The following is an 18,923-nucleotide window of genomic DNA, read 5'->3' on the forward strand; positions in this document are numbered from 1 at the left end:
GGACCCTCTCTCCCCTTATCTGACAGTTTCAGCTAACCCCCTCCCCCCGTTCTGACGCATCATATGACATTTTGATATACCCCACCCCTATTTAAAGGCTCAAACAAGTCTAATTTCAACCCAAGTAGAATAAATTTAAACCAATTAACTGCCATTTTCATCAAGTTTGAGCTTTCTGTGTACTACCGTTGACTACCCCGTGTGTACTACCCCCAGACCCCCATTGGACTCCAGCCGCCGATTCAGCCGCTGCGCGGCTGACTGACACAATGTCTTGGCCTCCCCCTAACAAAATTTCTAAATACGCCACTGGTCCAAGGTATACAGTACATTTATCTAACGCTAATTTAAACTTTACTATTATAACATCAATTAGGGAACGTTCAAATATTACGTAACGCCTTCGAGGGGGAGGGGGGGGGTTTATGCAAAGCGTTACGTTAGCGTCACATCGGGGGGGAGGGGGTTCAAGCAAAACGTTACGTAACGCTTTCGAGTACGGAATGGTAGTTTTTTGTGCTGAATTCGTAGTGAAAAAGCGTTACATGGGGGAGGGGGGGATTTAAAAAAGCGTTACGTTGGCGTTACATGGGGGAGGGGGGGGGTCAAAAATTCGGAAACGTAATATTTGAACGTTCCCTTACTCCAAAAGTGATATGACATTTGGACAACACCATGAACTCCAAACAGACTTAAGCAATGATATCCATATGCAGACAATAGGCAAAAAGTGTTTACTAATTCCTTTTAATTGAATCTTGCTTGAACATTTTTAATTATTTCAGACATGTTGGATCAATGTGCTTGGCCTACGCAGTTTTTGAAGTCAAGATTCAGTTGGTCAAGCAAAAATAGTCGGCTACACATTTAGCCAAACGCAGCAGCACCACTTTTCAAGATTAAACAATAGAAACCCGTTAATGATGCAGAAATCAGTAGTCTTAACAGCATCAAATTTTACGTCTTGAAGCAGTTTAACATCGCCTGTCTTAATACGAGAAGTAGAATGGGGTGACTTTGGTCCAGTTATGAGACACCGCTTACTTTAATTTTACAATGGTTCTGGGAGAAAACTTTAATTAACCCATATTGAGGGCTATCAAGAGCCCTTACATGTTACCAAGTTTGAAGTCATTTGGTCCATGCGTAGAGTTAGAAAAAAAAAAAAACTATAAGTGGTTTTCACTCCAGTGTTTTAAAAAAACTATAAGCAGTAATCTTTTTTCAAGACATGCTCATTGCCAACCCCAAAAAGGGGTGTCACTGGCCCCTTTCAGAGTTTTTAAAATACTTTCAACAATCAGCACTCGTGATTACGTATAAAATATCAAGTTAATCGAACGAAAATGTACCACTAATATATGGCCTGGCACCTGGTTTCCGTTTGTATTTCCTATAGGCATGTCAATTTTTGAAATATTAATCTGCACTCCATCAAGCCAAAATTGATGAAAATGGATCACTAACACAACTAAAATCCTGTAATAAACGACAAAAAGTGGATTAACATCATACAAAAGTGGCCAAAGTCACCCCATATTTTCTACATGTCAAGGGGTGACTATAGCCACCTAGGTGAAAGAAGCAAATGCTCAGCAGCCAAATTACATAATTAATACTGAACCTAGAGCTAAGACCTACTTTCTGTCAATGCTTGGCATACCCAGTATGGTCAGACACTGGCGTGCCAGGTAAAAGTTTGCAAAGTTATTTTTTGGTGTTATTTGGCGGCCATATTGGATCCTCCAGAGTGAACAACTGAATTCACATTTTTCTTAAAAAATTCTGAAAACACACAAAAGAGGATATTTACAAACCTATGCAAATTACCAAAATATTGCAGAAATATTTTAAGTTGCTCAATTTAACCAGTAACCTTTTTTTTGTTTGGTATAAAGTCACCCTTGATGGCCAATGTCAACCCATTTTACGGAATGATTTGTTCTTGATGAGAAACATCTGAAGTAGCATCTATCCATGATCGAAAAATGTTTGGAACTGCCTATTTCATCCAAAAATTTGTTAATTTTTTAAATTGGTACACTATTGTTTTTGTGGCAAAAATGGGACCCCCTCAAACTTAAATAAACGAAAAACTACTCGTTTTTCCTTTACAGTACTTTGCTAGAGGAGAAAGTTGCCCGACTTCCCTCCCCCTCTCGGAGCACCTGCTCGGTGCCCATGAGATTAGCGGGCCCCTAATCAAGGCACTTCTAACAAAAACGCACTTTGTATAAATATACGACTTAGTTTCTTAAATTTCCAGGACCTCTCGGAAGGGTTGCGGGACCCTCAAATCATCTCGGGTCCGAGTCCAAAAAATATACCTCCTTGTCAATGTACTGATTATATGTCTCGGCTTTTGTTGTATTGCATCTGTGATGTGTCATTGTCTGTACAGTGGGCTATGTTGTCGCAACGCGTTCAAGACAAAAGTGTTACAGTATAAATGTCATAATGGGACAAACTGATGTTTCTCACAGCTAGAGCAAGAGCAAGACGCTAGCCGTTTTGGTAACTTCTTCACTTCAAAGTACACGCAACACAATTCAAGTTTAAACTCTCTCTCCTCAGAATTGTTTAGAGAGTAGCCTATAGCATACCTACCCAAACAAACGAAACAATTTCTCTGTTATGGCTGTGAAAGCTTTGTCGTTTTTAAGTGTAAAATTCGCACAACATGGACTACTCTTTGTATTGTTGAGTAGCCCTAAAAAGGGCTGTTTTGGTAGCCCTAAAAAGAGCTTTTGAATGGGCGTTGGGGATACTACAGCAGCGGATATGATTCGGCAATGGCTCGAACAGCTTCTGGAAAGTACTGTTCCCGTGCGAATTGGTGCCTCCACATAAATTCATCCAAATAGCCAGGAATCATATCTCTGCTGGTACCCCCCATTCTTTTTAGCTTCCTTTTGCTGTTGAGCCACATGTTTTCTACGTGATTGGTATGAGCTCCTGTGGCAGACACGTATCGATAACTGTGATTAACTGTTTGGTGTACATATCCAAGATCTAAAAAATGCAATATGAAGTGCTGTATAATTAGGCTATAATGTTTTGTTTTATGAATGATCTATTAAAAATGATGTATTCAAAATGATCTATAATCCTTTTTTAAATTAAAAGATTTGCTACAAAACGTTCCATTCATCTGGCAAGTAGCATGCTAAATGATTGTTTTGACATAAATTCGTTTAGACGATTATTACCCACAATCCCGTATCACTAGGCTACGGTCATTAAAACTTCTTGAAATTCTTTCTATCAAATACACTAAGAAACTTGTGGTTAGTCTACGTGTCGAGAACTGCAGATGATTAGACGCAGCCCCTTGTTATTTATTTAACGGGGACACTAGGCTAACACAGGCCTATTGACTTTATTGCATCTTTGCAATGAAAGTGAAAGAGAAACAAACACTCACTAGATAAATTTGAGTATGCGCCCCATTCGTCGGAATGGATTTCAGTGCCAGGAGCAATGTAGCGTACAATTTCCGCCTCGAGAGTGGCTCGGTCTCGGCGTGGCACCAGTTTGATGAAACATTCCCTAACAAAAATTGGAATTACAACCACTTTAAACATGGTGTTTATTGACGTATCATAGTTTATTGTCTACAAATAACAAGTAGCCTATCGATTACAAGATATTGGCCAATTGTTGTATCAACTGTGTTCGCTAGACTTAACCACTAAGCAATTATTACCATGCAGAATTTTCACCACAAAGATGTTGACTGAAAACTGTTATCATAACTTAACGATTAACAAGGCTGAGTAACCTTCTTCTTTCCGATCGAAACAGGCAATGTAAAATCTTGTTGGGCTAAGCATGTTTCAGAGGTTGAAGGCGCCAAAATAACAGGTCGTTGACCGTAAAAGCTCAATTGCTTTGCTTTTTATTTCGAAATTGTTTAGTTAGAATATAATTCTTACCCCATACCAGAATGTTAGTGATATTTTGGACTTAGATAAATCAAACATATCAAGAAAGTACGTGACATGTTAGTATTGTCACCTACTTTGTTGTGGTATCAATTCCACCGAACATCCACTGTTGGGGCACTGGACGCCCTTGTGCGTTCCCAGGTTTCCGTCGTGCGACGAGAGATTCGTCAATGGCCACGACGTGCCCCGGTCCACCGATCTGATGGATATTTCGCAACAGATCTTCAGAACAGACCTGCAACGTTACCAAAATATATCACTATTGAAACTACCTCAAAGGCGTAATCGAGAGCTAGGCTAGAATCCCCTTGAAACCTTAGCAACGTAACGATTGGGCAGTGGCGTAGATCAGTGCTACTCAAACTTTTTTATACAGCGTACCGGCAGAGGTCTTATTGTCATTCGGCGTACCTTCACACATTTCAAAAAAAAAATAGCTATAACAAGGCCAATCTTAGTTTTGCAAGTGTACATTGAGCAAATTCACTAACAGTTTAATCAAAAATCAGTGAATCAAATCCAAAATAATTAAACAGTCAATCTAAAATTTCTAAAACGATTTATTATTCTCTACTTTAAATTGGAGGGTTACAACTCCCCCTTTGGCACGCGTGTGACGTCACGACATTGAGAATAATGCTTTCAGTTTCTATGTCCCTAAAACAAAGTTTGCCTTATTTTAAACGAAACTGCATTGAAAGAGCGAGTTTTGCCAATACCAAGCATTCAAATATCTCAGCCAGGAATTAGCAACAAGAAAACATAGAGACTTAGCATTATTACCGAAAAATGCCCAAGAAAACATGATGTTATCCTTTTGCTATGCCACCGTACAGCACCATTTTACAGGAATATTTATACCCACATTTTTGTTGAAAATGCTTTCAGAATGCACCAAATTCAAAGTAATTTTTAACAAATTTCTGGGGGAGGCCCCCAGATCCCCCGCCGCTGAGTGTCGCCTTTGGCGAAGACGCCGTCGGGCTTAACCCCCCTTTTAAAAATTCCTGGCTACGCCACTGGTACAACATATAACCTATAGCTGCATTAAATTAACAAACCTCACGTAGAAAAGCCATCCACTGCACCACTGTTGCTTTGCTAACTCTCGCATAGCGACGAATTCCTCTTTGTTGTAACTCGTCTTCGGCCCAAAGAAAAATTAATTCAATGCCAGTTGTGAGGTTCAAATTAGATTTTTCAAAAAACGAACCCTTGCGAATAGAACTCGTGGTTCTGCAAGTCTACACAGAAATGTAATAAATAAAAATGGTTAAATATTGAAAAAAAATTTCAAAGATATAATTAAACTTTTAAGGTTAAATATAACTTTGTCTCCGGTAGGAGAAGGCGGGGCAAGTTGAGCAGGTTTTTTTTCAAATCTAATCTTTTTTATTTCACTAACTTTTTCGAAGACTCAAGTATTGCATTTCAAAAACATGCTAATAAACCAAGTTTTAAGACAGAAACTGGTTGGTTTTATTTATTACTTTGCACTGTATTCAAGTTTAAGTAACGATTGCACAACTTGCCCCGGATTATTTTTCCGGGGCAAGTTGTGCAGCACCATGGGGCAAGCTGTGTAGCACCATGGGGTAAGTTGAGCAACAGTAGGGTCTAGGGGAAAGTTGAGCAACATATTACGGCCAGCAAAAGTACAGACAATTTAACAAATCAGCTATTTTTACATTCATTCACTATCTCCAGACTTTGAAACTGTGTTAAAATGGTTAATAGGCTACAACATTTGTAAATTAACAAAGGCGGTTTACACGAACAGTTGCACAACTTGCCCCGTCATCAATTGCACAACTTGCCCCATTCACACTTTTTTTTAAAGAACAAAAAATTTCAAGTAAACTAACAAATGCACGAAGAAATTTTACCTGCGAAAATACAACTACATCATGTCTACTGACCCCTACTGCTAAAGTTTGACTAGTTCTACTGTGCATCCCAAAAATCAAAATTTTGTTTGCATCCGAATTCAGATCCTAAGACCTAAACACCTTATATCGTTGATCAAGCCTGACCTGCCCAAAAATCTGATAACTGCGATTCAAGGCTTCAAAGGCATTATAGGTAAAATATAATAACGGCGTTAAAGATTCATTACGCTCTTTATTTCCTTTCAAACAGGGACTTGCACAACTTGCCCCGTTGCACAACTTGCCCCGCCTTCCCCCTATTTCTCTTCATGGGCAGTGAGCACCTATGGAGAGAAGTAGAATTCAGTGAAACGTCTGCGTTGGCATGAGCAACAATACAACATAACAAAGGTCATTAAGCGGAATCAAAGTAACCATAAACCGGTAGTGTTTAAAGTGCAGCCCGCGGGCCGCATGCAACACGCGAGAACACTATCTGCGGCCCCCGACTGGGCATTGTACATTGTAAAATACATTTATCAGACTCTTTGGAAACTGATTTAACTCTTACCTTTTGTCTGCAACGCCACACTATTCCATCCGCGACACTACTTTTCACTCCATCAAACATGTTGCTTCCACATTTAGGGCAAATGCATCTTGTAGCAAGCAATCTGTACTCCCTAAGCCATGCAATTGCATTGCTTGTGGAAGAAAACACTCCCATTGAGTGCATATCACTGTAATTTAGTTCATGCAAATTTCTGGAAGCCATTATTTTTGAATGTCCGAAGCATGTATAGTAAAATGCAAAAGAAACTTTATGTGCAGTCTCAAAGATTCATACAATCAAAAAAAGTAGGCCGGTTTGTGATGTCACAAGAGAGCGGGACATCTGACAACTTAGTCTAGTCACCCAATCAGCAAATCCGTGACTTGTTAAATCACATAATTTTTTTGTCGATTAGATGTTTATATTGTAAAAATTGAATTGCTGAGAATTGGTACAAAATAGTAAAGTTTAAACCATCAGTTAATGGCTCCAGTGTTTATTTGTGAATTAGGGTTAACTGATTCGTATAGAAGAAGCATAATGCCATCCAACGATAGTAAAATTGTTAGATTCCGAGCAGAAATGAGCAAGCTACAGCATATTTGGTGGAGGCAGTATTCATCGATCACAGCAAACTGTGGGCGGCTTATACTGAACCACGATCGAATCGCCTTGAAAAATGCATTGAAAAAAAGCTTCGTCGAGCGGTTACGTTTGAACAACGATTTCTCGTTTTGTGGATAACATATAAACGTGAAAGTTGTTAGGTTAATAAAACAAGACATACTCTTTTAATTTGTGTTGGTTTGGTATTTTTATTGTAAAAATTGAATTGCTGAGAATTGGTACAAAATAGTAAAGTTTAGGTTAGCGCTACATAAATATAGTGCCTACTTTAGATTGGCAATTAATCCCTTCGGGTAGATGAAGCATAATGCCATACAACGATAGTACAATTGTTAAAATCCGAGCAGAAATGAGAAAGCTACAGCATATTTGGTGGAGGCACTATTCACCGATCGCATCAAACTGGGGGCGGCTTGTAATGAACATTTGAAACTGATCGCTTTGTGTTTGCATTGTTTTGGTAAAAAGCTTCGTCGAGCGGTTACGTTTGAACAACGATTGCTCGTTTTGTGGATTAGATATAAATGTGAAAGTTGTTAGGTGAATAAAGCAAGACATACTCTTTTAATTTGTGTTGGTTTGGTATTTTTATTGTAAAAAATGAATTGCTGAGAATTGGTACAAAATAGTAAAGTTTAAACATTCAGTTAATGGCTCCAGTGTTTATTTGTGAATTAGGGTTAACTGATTCGTATAGATGAAGCATAATGCCATCCAACGATAGTAAAATTGTTAGAATCCGAGCAGAAATGAGCAAGCTACAGCATATTTGGTGGAGGCAGTATTCATCGATCACAGCAAACTGTGGGCGGCTTATACTGAACCACGATCGAATCGCCTTGAAAAATGCATTGAAAAAAAGCTTCGTCGAGCGGTTACGTTTGAACAACGATTTCTCGTTTTGTGGATAACATATAAACGTGAAAGTTGTTAGGTTAATAAAACAAGACATACTCTTTTAATTTGTGTTGGTTTGGTATTTTTATTGTAAAAATTGAATTGCTGAGAATTGGTACAAAATAGTAAAGTTTAGGTTAGCGCTACATAAATATAGTGCCTACTTTAGATTGGCAATTAATCCCTTCGGGTAGATGAAGCATAATGCCATACAACGATAGTACAATTGTTAAAATCCGAGCAGAAATGAGAAAGCTACAGCATATTTGGTGGAGGCACTATTCACCGATCGCATCAAACTGGGGGCGGCTTGTAATGAACACTCGAAACTGATCGCTTTGTGTTTGCATTGTTTTGGTAAAAAGCTTCGTCGAGCGGTTACGTTTGAACAACGATTGCTCGTTTTGTGGATTAGATATAAATGTGAAAGTTAACATATAAATAAAGCAAGACATACTCTTTTAATTTGTGTTGGTTTGATATTTTTATTGTAAAAAATGAATTGCTGAGAATTGGTACAAAATAGTAAAGTTTAAGTTAGCGCTAGATCAATATAATGCATACTTTAAACTTGCAACCAATGAATTCGGATAGATGCAGTATCGTGCATTCCAACGATGGTAAAATCTTTCAAATCCGAGCAGAAATGAGAAAGCTACAGCACATTTGGTGGGGGCAGTATTCACTGATCACAGCAAACTGTGGGCGGCTTGTAATGAACACTGGAAACTGATCGCTTTGTGTTTGCATTGTTTTGGTAAAAAGCTTCGTCGAGCGGTTACGTTTGAACAACGATTGCTCGTTTTGTGGATTAGATATAAATGTGAAAGTTAACATTTGAATAAACCAAGACATACTCAATTTTAATTTGTGTTGGTTTGGTATTTTTATTGTAATAAATGAATTGCTGAGAATTGGTACAAAATAGTAAAGTTTAGGTTAGCGCTACATAAATGTAATGCCTACTTTAGATTGGCAATTAATCCATTCGAGTAGATGAAGCATAATGCCATCCAACGATGGTAAAATTGTTAGAATCCGAGCAGAAATGAGCAAGCTACAGCATATTTGGTGGAGGCAGTATTCATCGATCACAGCAAACTGTGGGCGGCTTATACTGAACCACGATCGAATCGCCTTGAAAAATGCATTGAAAAAAAGCTTCGTCGAGCGGTTACGTTTGAACAACGATTTCTCGTTTTGTGGATAACATATAAACGTGAAAGTTGTTAGGTTAATAAAACAAGACATACTCTTTTAATTTGTGTTGGTTTGGTATTTTTATTGTAAAAATTGAATTGCTGAGAATTGGTACAAAATAGTAAAGTTTAGGTTAACGCTACATAAATATAGTGCCTACTTTAGATTGGCAATTAATCCCTTCGGGTAGATGAAGCATAATGCCATACAACGATAGTACAATTGTTAAAATCCGAGCAGAAATGAGAAAGCTACAGCATATTTGGTGGAGGCACTATTCACCGATCGCATCAAACTGGGGGCGGCTTGTAATGAACACTCGAAACTGATCGCTTTGTGTTTGCATTGTTTTGGTAAAAAGCTTCGTCGAGCGGTTACGTTTGAACAACGATTGCTCGTTTTGTGGATTAGATATAAATGTGAAAGTTAACATATAAATAAAGCAAGACATACTCTTTTAATTTGTGTTGGTTTGATATTTTTATTGTAAAAAATGAATTGCTGAGAATTGGTACAAAATAGTAAAGTTTAAGTTAGCGCTAGATCAATATAATGCATACTTTAAACTTGCAACCAATGAATTCGGATAGATGCAGTATCGTGCATTCCAACGATGGTAAAATTTTTCAAATCCGAGCAGAAATGAGAAAGCTACAGCACATTTGGTGGGGGCAGTATTCACTGATCACAGCAAACTGTGGGCGGCTTGTAATGAACACTGGAAACTGATCGCTTTGTGTTTGCATTGTTTTGGTAAAAAGCTTCGTCGAGCGGTTACGTTTGAACAACGATTGCTCGTTTTGTGGATTAGATATAAATGTGAAAGTTAACATTTGAATAAACCAAGACATACTCAATTTTAATTTGTGTTGGTTTGGTATTTTTATTGTAATAAATGAATTGCTGAGAATTGGTACAAAATAGTAAAGTTTAGGTTAGCGCTACATAAATGTAATGCCTACTTTAGATTGGCAATTAATCCACTCGAGTAGATGAAGCATAATGCCATCCAACGATGGTAAAATTGTTAGAATCCGAGCAGAAATGAGCAAGCTACAGCATATTTGGTGGAGGCAGTATTCATCGATCACAGCAAACTGTGGGCGGCTTATACTGAACCACGATCGAATCGCCTTGAAAAATGCATTGAAAAAAAGCTTCGTCGAGCGGCTACGTTTGAACAACGATTTCTCGTTTTGTGGATAACATATAAACGTGAAAGTTGTTAGGTTAATAAAACAAGACATACTCTTTTAATTTGTGTTGGTTTGGTATTTTTATTGTAAAAATTGAATTGCTGAGAATTGGTACAAAATAGTAAAGTTTAGGTTAGCGCTACATAAATATAGTGCCTACTTTAGATTGGCAATTAATCCCTTTGGGTAGATGAAGCATAATGCCATACAACGATAGTACAATTGTTAAAATCCGAGCAGAAATGAGAAAGCTACAGCATATTTGGTAGAGGCACTATTCACCGATCGCATCAAACTGGGGGCGGCTTGTAATGAACACTCGAAACTGATCGCTTTGTGTTTGCATTGTTTTGGTAAAAAGCTTCGTCGAGCGGTTACGTTTGAACAACGATTGCTCGTTTTGTGGATTAGATATAAATGTGAAAGTTGTTAGGTGAATAAAGCAAGACATACTCTTTTAATTTGTGTTGGTTTGGTATTTTTATTGTAAAAAATGAATTGCTGAGAATTGGTACAAAATAGTAAAGTTTAAACATTCAGTTAATGGCTCCAGTGTTTATTTGTGAATTAGGGTTAACTGATTCGTATAGATGAAGCATAATGCCATCCAACGATAGTAAAATTGTTAGAATCCGAGCAGAAATGAGAAAGCTACAGCATATTTGGTGGAGGCACTATTCACCGATCACATCAAACTGTGGGCGGCTTATGCTGGACCACGAGCGAATCGCCTTGAAAAATGAATTGGAAAAAAGCTTAGTCGAGCGGTTACGTTTGAACAACGATTGCTCGTTTTGTGGATTAGATATAAATGTGAAAGTTGTTAGGTGAATAAAGCAAGACATACTCTTTTAATTTGTGTTGGTTTGGTATTTTTATTGTAAAAAATGAATTGCTGAGAATTGGTACAAAATAGTAAAGTTTAAGTTAGCGCTAGATCAATATAATACCTACTTTAAACTTGCAACTAATGAATTCGGATAGATGCAGTATCGTGCTTTCCAACGATAGTAAAATTTCTCAAATCCGAGCAGAAATGAGAAAGCTACAGCACATTTGGTGGAGGCAGTATTTATCGATCACATGAAACTGTGGGCGGGTTATACTGAACCACGATCGAATCGCCTTGAAAAATGCATTGGAAAAAAGCTTCGTCGAGCGGTTATGTTTGAACAACGATTGCTCGTTTTGTAGATAACATATAAACGTGAAAGTTGTTAGGTTAATAAAACAAGACATACTCTTTTAATTTGTGTTGGTTTGGTATTTTTATTGTAAAAAATGAATTGCTGAGAATTGGTGATAGTAAAATTTCTCAAATCCGAGCAGAAATGAGAAAGCTACAGCACATTTGGTGGAGGCAGTATTTATCGATCACATGAAACTGTGGGCGGGTTATACTGAACCACGATCGAATCGCCTTGAAAAATGCATTGGAAAAAAGCTTCGTCGAGCGGTTATGTTTGAACAACGATTGCTCGTTTTGTAGATAACATATAAACGTGAAAGTTGTTAGGTTAATAAAACAAGACATACTCTTTTAATTTGTGTTGGTTTGGTATTTTTATTGTAAAAAATGAATTGCTGAGAATTGGTACAAAATAGTAAAGTTTAAGTTAGCGCTAGATCAATATAATACCTACTTTAAACTTGCAACTAATGAATTCGGATAGATGCAGTATCGTGCTTTCCAACGATAGTAAAATTTCTCAAATCCGAGCTGAACCACGATCGAATCGCCTTGAAAAATGCATTGGAAAAAAGCTTCGTCGAGCGGTTATGTTTGAACAACGATTGCTCGTTTTGTAGATAACATATAAACGTGAAAGTTGTTAGGTTAATAAAACAAGACATACTCTTTTAATTTGTGTTGGTTTGGTATTTTTATTGTAAAAATTGAATTGCTGAGAATTGTTACAAAATAGCCTACAAATATTTAAAAATCAATAGGCATTCCGGTTTTACTTCTATTCCGCGTTTTTGCACCCTTCCTAAAAGTAGTTGCGTTTTTTTGCATGACGTCACAGATTTTTGTGACGTCACTAACCAAGGCGGCCGATCCTAAACCAGCACCGCATATGCTACTTTTAATATGAGTAGTGATAGTGCATATTTTTCATTGACTGGTAGGCGGTAGCGCTGCTCTTTTGGTGTATTGTAGCAGTACTTTGAAAATAGCAGACGCCCACCTCTGATGATTACAGATTCTACACAATACAGCAAATATGTTATGAACAGTTAGATTTGCAAGATATTGTATTTTTAAACTTTCACTTCAATGGGAGTGCTGGGTGTGCACTTAACAGATTGTAAAGACTGCTGTCCATTTTGCGGTATGGTACCTACTGGATGGAACAATTCACAAGAAAAAAACCCTTTTAATTAGCGGAAATTTTACTCTGTCAAACAAAGTGACCGGGCCTGTGTCATGGGTTCAAAACCTCTACTGTATGAAAAACTGCCGGGGCTCTCAAAGTCGAAGGATAAAGATTTTTACAATCAATCAACAAGCCGCCAGATGTGTACTGATCCAAAATTTTAAGAATCCTGTTCCTATCCTGTTTTTGCTCTTTGAGATCCGAATCTGATCCCGCAACCGGCAATTTCTGGATATCCAGTGTAGCGCTGCAACAGTCGAAACTCGAGAAGTTACTATATAGGGAAGGGTTGCCAGATGTAAACTTGGCAAGGAGCCAACTGCACGTTCAAAAAGGGCCAAAAAAGAGTCAACTTTTAAAACAAGGGGCCAAAAATAGGGCCAACTCAATTTTCAAGTACTAAGAAGCTATTTCACTGAATTAGCAACACATTCTTAGCAATATAGCTACATATTTCACTTGTAAATAAAATAATAAAGTAATAGCCTACCTTAGTTAATAGTTACTGTGTAGGCCTACACAAAAATAAGGAAAATCGACAAACATTATTGTTTGACATAGGAATCAATCAGCCAGTTTATTAAACGTTAAGCTATTTCCAGAAGTAGCACAGACAATGCAGCACTGAAACATAACATATATACAGACAAGGGCGCGGGAAGTAGGGGTGCTCAAGGGGCTACAGCCCCCCTAGAGCTAATTCAGCCCCCCTTGAAATTTTCGATTATTGCTTCAGCCCCCCCTAGAAAATTTTGACAATTTAAGGTACATGACGTTGTAAAGGAGGTGAGGCTTATTGTCGATGCCTACTTCGTTCAAAGAGTTGCAGTTGCAATTGGTGAATAGTCTAAACGTAAATCTTTATTCATGTTGCTTTTTGGTTCTGATTAAATTGCCTGCAATTTGCTGGGTTTCTGTCCTACTCGTTGGTGCGTTCGTGCTTCTGCCCTCGCTCGTGTTGTTAAGTGCTACCTTACCCTGTTGCAATGTCTGACCGACATGACAGAAGATAGTGCAATGAGAGGAGACGCACGTACAAAGATATTCGGCTTCGTAAAACAAGCACGCACGATGCGACTTTATTTTTCGATTAACTGCAGTGGCCGGTGAAGTTTTTCAGCCTGCAGAAACCGTCGCAAGATACCTTCAAAACAAGAAGATCTCTGCTTCTACAGCTTTAGAATCCATCACCATTCTCCACAAACGGATCAAAAATCTCAGAAAAAATGAATCCATTTCTAAGCTTACGGAAGCAGCGAACGTCTTTACGCCTGCCTATAACCTAAAGACGCCAAAGGATCCCCGAGAGTGCAAAACTCCAGTAAGATTTTGAAACACAGAAGAATCGGATGCTTTGTCGTCTGCGGGAGAAAGAACGTGGAAACGGCAATACACCGAAGCCCTTAATTTGGTTCAAGCTGAGCTTGATCGAAGATTCGACCAGGCGGATCTGCTTACAGCAGCCAACAAGGAGAAGGCCCTTCTGAGCTGTGTAAACGGTGAGGAAAGATCTGATACTGGAGATCATCTTACCCGATGCCATCAGAAAGATCGCCTAAAAACGGAACTTACCTTGCTCAGCGATGTTGTAAGAGGAAAAACCGCAAACTCCGTTCAAAAAGTTGCTGAGATACTATCGCAACTAACCCCTCAAACACTAGATCTTTTCAAAAAAACGCGAAAATTCGTGGAGCTCTGCCTTTGCCTCCCGGTTTTAGCTGCATCATCAGAACGTTCTTTTTCTGCTCTAAGACGCCTGAAAACATGCTTGAGAAGCTCAATGACACAAAAAGACTTAGGCTACTCATCTTGCGTTGATACATGTCCACCAAAACACTGTCGATGTCAAAGAACTCATGACACAGGTTATAGAGAAAACACCTGAGCGAAAAACAAGCTTCGGAAGCGTGTGAGAGCTCATTTCCACAAACTGTCGTTTTCATATCACTTTCTAATTTGTTCGTTTTCATTTTGAAAACAGCTGCTTTTTTGTTGCCGTTCTTCATTTGTTACAATTTACAAAGTGTGTGACTTGGCGTCGTTTCTGACACAGGAGGGGACCGAATGCTTACTACCGTACCAGCTTTTCAATGTTCACCCACATAAGGGGGGTCTGGGGGGCAAAGCCCCCCAGAAGCTGACAACACTACGGCAGCTTCAGCCCCCCTAGAGAAAAATAGTTCCCGCGCCACTGTATACAGACAATACAGCATGTAAGAACATGCTTTTAGAGAGCAGGGCCTCTGAGAGATATTTTCACTAGGGGTACGAAAAGTCATTCCGGCCCCCCTCTCACTCCGAGCCCCCTTTGTCTTGGGCAAAAAGTGTGATGTTTGTTTAGGCGTATTGCACACCACACAACATTTTACTGCAGAATTGGACATCTGTGGGCAATAATAGTATCAGGCTGCAATAAAACTATTATTTATAGTGTTTTGTGCATATCATGTGATCTGTCCATCGCCAATTTGTGTATCCTTCATTGAATTCGTGTGTCAGTTGTTAATGGTGCTGTTGAGAGGTGTCGCTTGTACATCTTTAATGTAAAAATTTTCAATTCATTTTTTTATTTCTCTTAGATGTAGTTTATAATTATTTCTGAAAAGGACAATATGTGGTGTCGAAAACGTTGGATTTAGTAGTTTTTTCATGCTTTTTTGTGTGTTTAATGTTAAATCCGTTAACGTTACTGAGTGTTTATATGTATCTGGCACAAGCCAAGCTCTCGATCTAGGCTACCAAAGCTCAAACATAATATCTTGTTAAAACATAATCAAGTTAATCATCTGACCAATCCTAACCTTTCTTCATTAACTTTTGCATTCACCACATGCCCAGCACTAGCAGAGATGAACGAGAGAAGTCTTTTTTTTTTGACTCCGGCTCCGGTCCTGCTCCGAAATTATTCTCCGGCTCCTGTTCTAACTTCAAAATTTATTTTGAAGTGACATAAGCGTGAAACTACTGTTAATTTTATAATCGCCTTGAATATTATGTCAAGTACCAGCCGAACAAGCAAGTCTTGTTGTTTCAAGAAAACCTCTGAAACGTCAATCGTGTTTTCGTGTTGATAGAATTATTACGTTACTTTTACAGACATAAAGCTTGTGTTTAGCCTACTTAAATCCATATATCTCTCTCCACGGAGTTAGTAGTCTATCGAATTGTACAAAAACAATTTACATTTTTAGCAATTCCTTGTTCTTCCCGAAACACAAATTTAAAATAATTGCTGTCAGTTTCTAGACAAGAGACTGGGCTTGCAAGGAATTGACTCATGAAACGGCACCAGAGTATCTGTAGTGTGTTGTTTTAAAACGCTATTTTTAACTCTACTGCTCTAAAAAACAATTTTATGTCATCTTGTGGGCTGAAAATTAATCGTTGTTTTTCATCATCCATTTAAACATTGGCATAGCACGGCCAACGGTAATTCAACGTCTAAATGTCGTTTGTCTGTATGTGAATGTAAATACTTGGTGTAGCACAATATTTCTTCGAAGCTTTCGCCGCATCTTGAAAGATGTTGTATGAACGTTAGCGAACGATTGTTATCCGCTTGCTTGCTTCAACGAAGGCATATTATTGAAGGTATTTTTTCTTATCCTTGTCTTTATATAACGCACATCCTCTGTGTTTGGCTGCAATCAGCGTAAAAGCTTAGCAAAGCGAAGTCTGTTTACTTGTGAAGGCATAGACGAGTAATTCTCTTTGAGTTTTGTATTAACTGCATTTGGTGAAACGAGATGTTTAAATCTTAACTCTTAAGCATAAATTGAGAAACTTTATGTAAATTAAATTTTGTATTCTATTTGAATAAGATGCACTAGTAGAATCAATTGCTGTATAACTGTTACGACTTGATATCATTTGGATTATTGTTTGTACGGATTATCACTTCAAGCCCTGCTTCTGCTGTCTTGGTGAGTCGACTAAACTGTCCCCCACCAGCTCTGTATAGGATTGAAGTAGCCCATATCTGCGTACTAAATTTGTTAAACAAACCTGCGATCTGCAACTTATGATCTTGTGGCTAAACTTGCGACCTGCAAACCTGCGACCTGCAAACTTGTGACCTTGTGATCTTCTGACCTGTGATCTTGCAACCTTTCTGCCATAATAAACTAACAGAACTCAAGACCGTGTTAAGATTCAATCTACTTGGCTTGTTTCTCTGTCTGTTGTAGGCGCATAACCGTATTAACTAAGCGACGCATATAATAATCCAATCCACTGTTTGGCGCCAGTGAGAAAGATATTCTTTAACGTAGAATTCGCGTCAAAATTCTACAACTACCTTTGTCAAATAGTTTTATAAAAAACACAAAAAAAAACACCCGGGCTTTTTGCCCGGTTTTTCTCAATCGTGCTTTTGCTACGCTATGCCCCTCCCCCCGGACAGGAGAATAACTAACTTTTATGACTTAATTTAGGGTGCTTTTAACAGAACATTTTTGCACGTAGGCTAAAGCACTAAATTACCACTTTGGGCCCATAATTTGCTCACAAAGCACTCAATTACCTTTCTTGGCCCTTTTGCTAGATTACGGTCCCCCCAGGACTATAGAATAACAACTTTTATGCTTGAAATCAGTCGTTTAGAATGGTTTTAACCAAACATTTTTGCGCGTAAATTATAAAACCACAATTTCGGGCCCACCAACAAACACAGGCCTGCGGGCCCTCAAGGGTACGCCGTACCCTCGGTACCCCCCTCTCATAGGGCTTGCTGGAGAGACACAACAATAACAAATAAACAATTTACAAAAAGGCATGCAGAGAATGTGACCTCAATAAATTCCACCGAGCAAGTTATCTAACAGTTAAATAAACATTTCCACATTCAATTCATCATCATCCTCCCATTCGAGTTCACAGCATGCACAATGTCTGTGGTAAGTTTTTCCCCAATTACCGTACTATTGTATTTCCTACCGCTCTCATATCCTGCTTTCTACTTCTTTGGCATCCTAGTAGTCTTCCTGGATCAAGGCCAAGTCCAACAAACACAACTGAAATAAAATAGTGTACCGGTATTACACTGCCACAGTAGCCTAACTAGTGCTATTGTGTTACCGTACCACCTTCTCCAGTAGACAAGACAAAAAGTTTCACTTGCAAAAAGACATTTCACAATCCCTCACACTTTGAATTATTTTGAAAACGGCCAAACAAGGGCCAAACTAAAATTTAAGGAACCAATTGACTCACGGATATATTTACTCAGAAAATATGAGTAAATATGTCCGTGAACCAACTGGTTTTCAAAAAGACCAAAAAAGGGCCAAAGAGCCAACCCTAACATTTGCAAAGTTATGAAGCAGTCAGAATAACCTTCAAGGTGGGAAATTTACGCACGGACTTTCCATGCTTTGCGAGTTTATCAAAACCAAATAAAAAAAGTTCATTAAATTTTTGATAGTGGTTTTCATGCGCATAACCCACCTTGCCATTTCGCATTGTTACGGACAATCTTCAAATCAAACGTCACATAAAACCGTTGTCTATACTGAACCTGACGCTTTACGTCATGGACTGTTGCTAGAAATAAGCAAAGATTGCATCACCTTTGTCACACCTGTGAAACATTACATAATCGTTAAATCTTGAATTACGAGATATGGTGTAAGCCAAATTTAACAGGTGCTTGAATAGCTTCATAATGCTTATCATTATTACGTCACAGAAGATGGTTACGTGCGTTTGAAATATCGTAATCTATTCTCTCATTCTTAAAATTGTTGCTTGAAAAGTTGGTCGCATAATAAAACGGTTTTGCTTGTGTTTACCAACTAGACGAAATTTCCGTCTTTTTCTCAGTAATTTGTATTGTAGTGACAAGTTTTAGTGGGTACGGTGTTTCTTCATTCTTCGACAGCCTTGGGGCTATTTTTACAGAAATAGGCTACAATTCTTGAATAGACGTTTTCAGAAGAGTGTTTTTTTCGATCATTGCATACAGACGAACGGATCCGGGAAATTTATGTTACAACTTTCCCACGAAGAGGTTATGGTTTACCGTTGTGACCACGTATGTCAAGGCTTTGAATGACAGACGCAGGCCCGACCGCGATTTTTTTTCCCACGAACTTTTGTTACTTCGCTTAGAGTTTGTATTACCGTAATACAGTGTGAATGCAAACATTTTTCGTTGGCGTGTTTGGTTTATTCTTTTGCCTTACGTTCGTAAGGACTACGGTTCGACGCCCACATCGAAGTCATTTTTTTCTTTAAATTGATTTTTGCGGTGCACAATA

General features: G+C 38.4%; 1 protein-coding gene across 1 annotated transcript; it reads right to left on the minus strand.

Annotated features, from left to right (window-relative positions):
- Positions 1-2,767: 2,767 nt before the first annotated feature.
- LOC145785188 (uncharacterized) lies at positions 2,768-6,590 on the minus strand. Its single transcript, XM_082596881.1, has 5 exons — positions 6,387-6,590; positions 5,009-5,191; positions 4,022-4,182; positions 3,425-3,549; positions 2,768-2,955 (listed from the first exon to the last, which is right to left on the minus strand). The coding sequence occupies exons 1-5, from the start codon at positions 6,588-6,590 to the stop codon at positions 2,768-2,770; spliced, it is 861 nt and encodes a 286-aa protein (XP_082453007.1).
- Positions 6,591-18,923: the final 12,333 nt, after the last annotated feature.

Source organism: Aplidium turbinatum, chromosome 16 (genome assembly GCF_918807975.1).
Source record: "Aplidium turbinatum chromosome 16, kaAplTurb1.1, whole genome shotgun sequence".
Lineage (NCBI taxonomy): Eukaryota > Metazoa > Chordata > Ascidiacea > Aplousobranchia > Polyclinidae > Aplidium > Aplidium turbinatum.

What these genes read in the sequence shown, in the direction of transcription:
- LOC145785188 (XM_082596881.1), bottom strand. Translation starts at nt 6,590, where the DNA reads ATGGCTTCCAGAAATTTGCATGAACTAAATTACAGTGATATGCACTCA. An exon ending in TGTGGCGTTGCAGACAAAAG is followed by an intron (nt 5,192 to 6,386) that starts GTAAGAGTTAAA and finishes ATTTCTGTGTAG; the next exon opens with ACTTGCAGAACCACGAGTTC. An exon ending in CGCATACTCAAATTTATCTA is followed by an intron (nt 2,956 to 3,424) that starts GTGAGTGTTTGT and finishes TGTCTGCCACAG; the next exon opens with GAGCTCATACCAATCACGTA.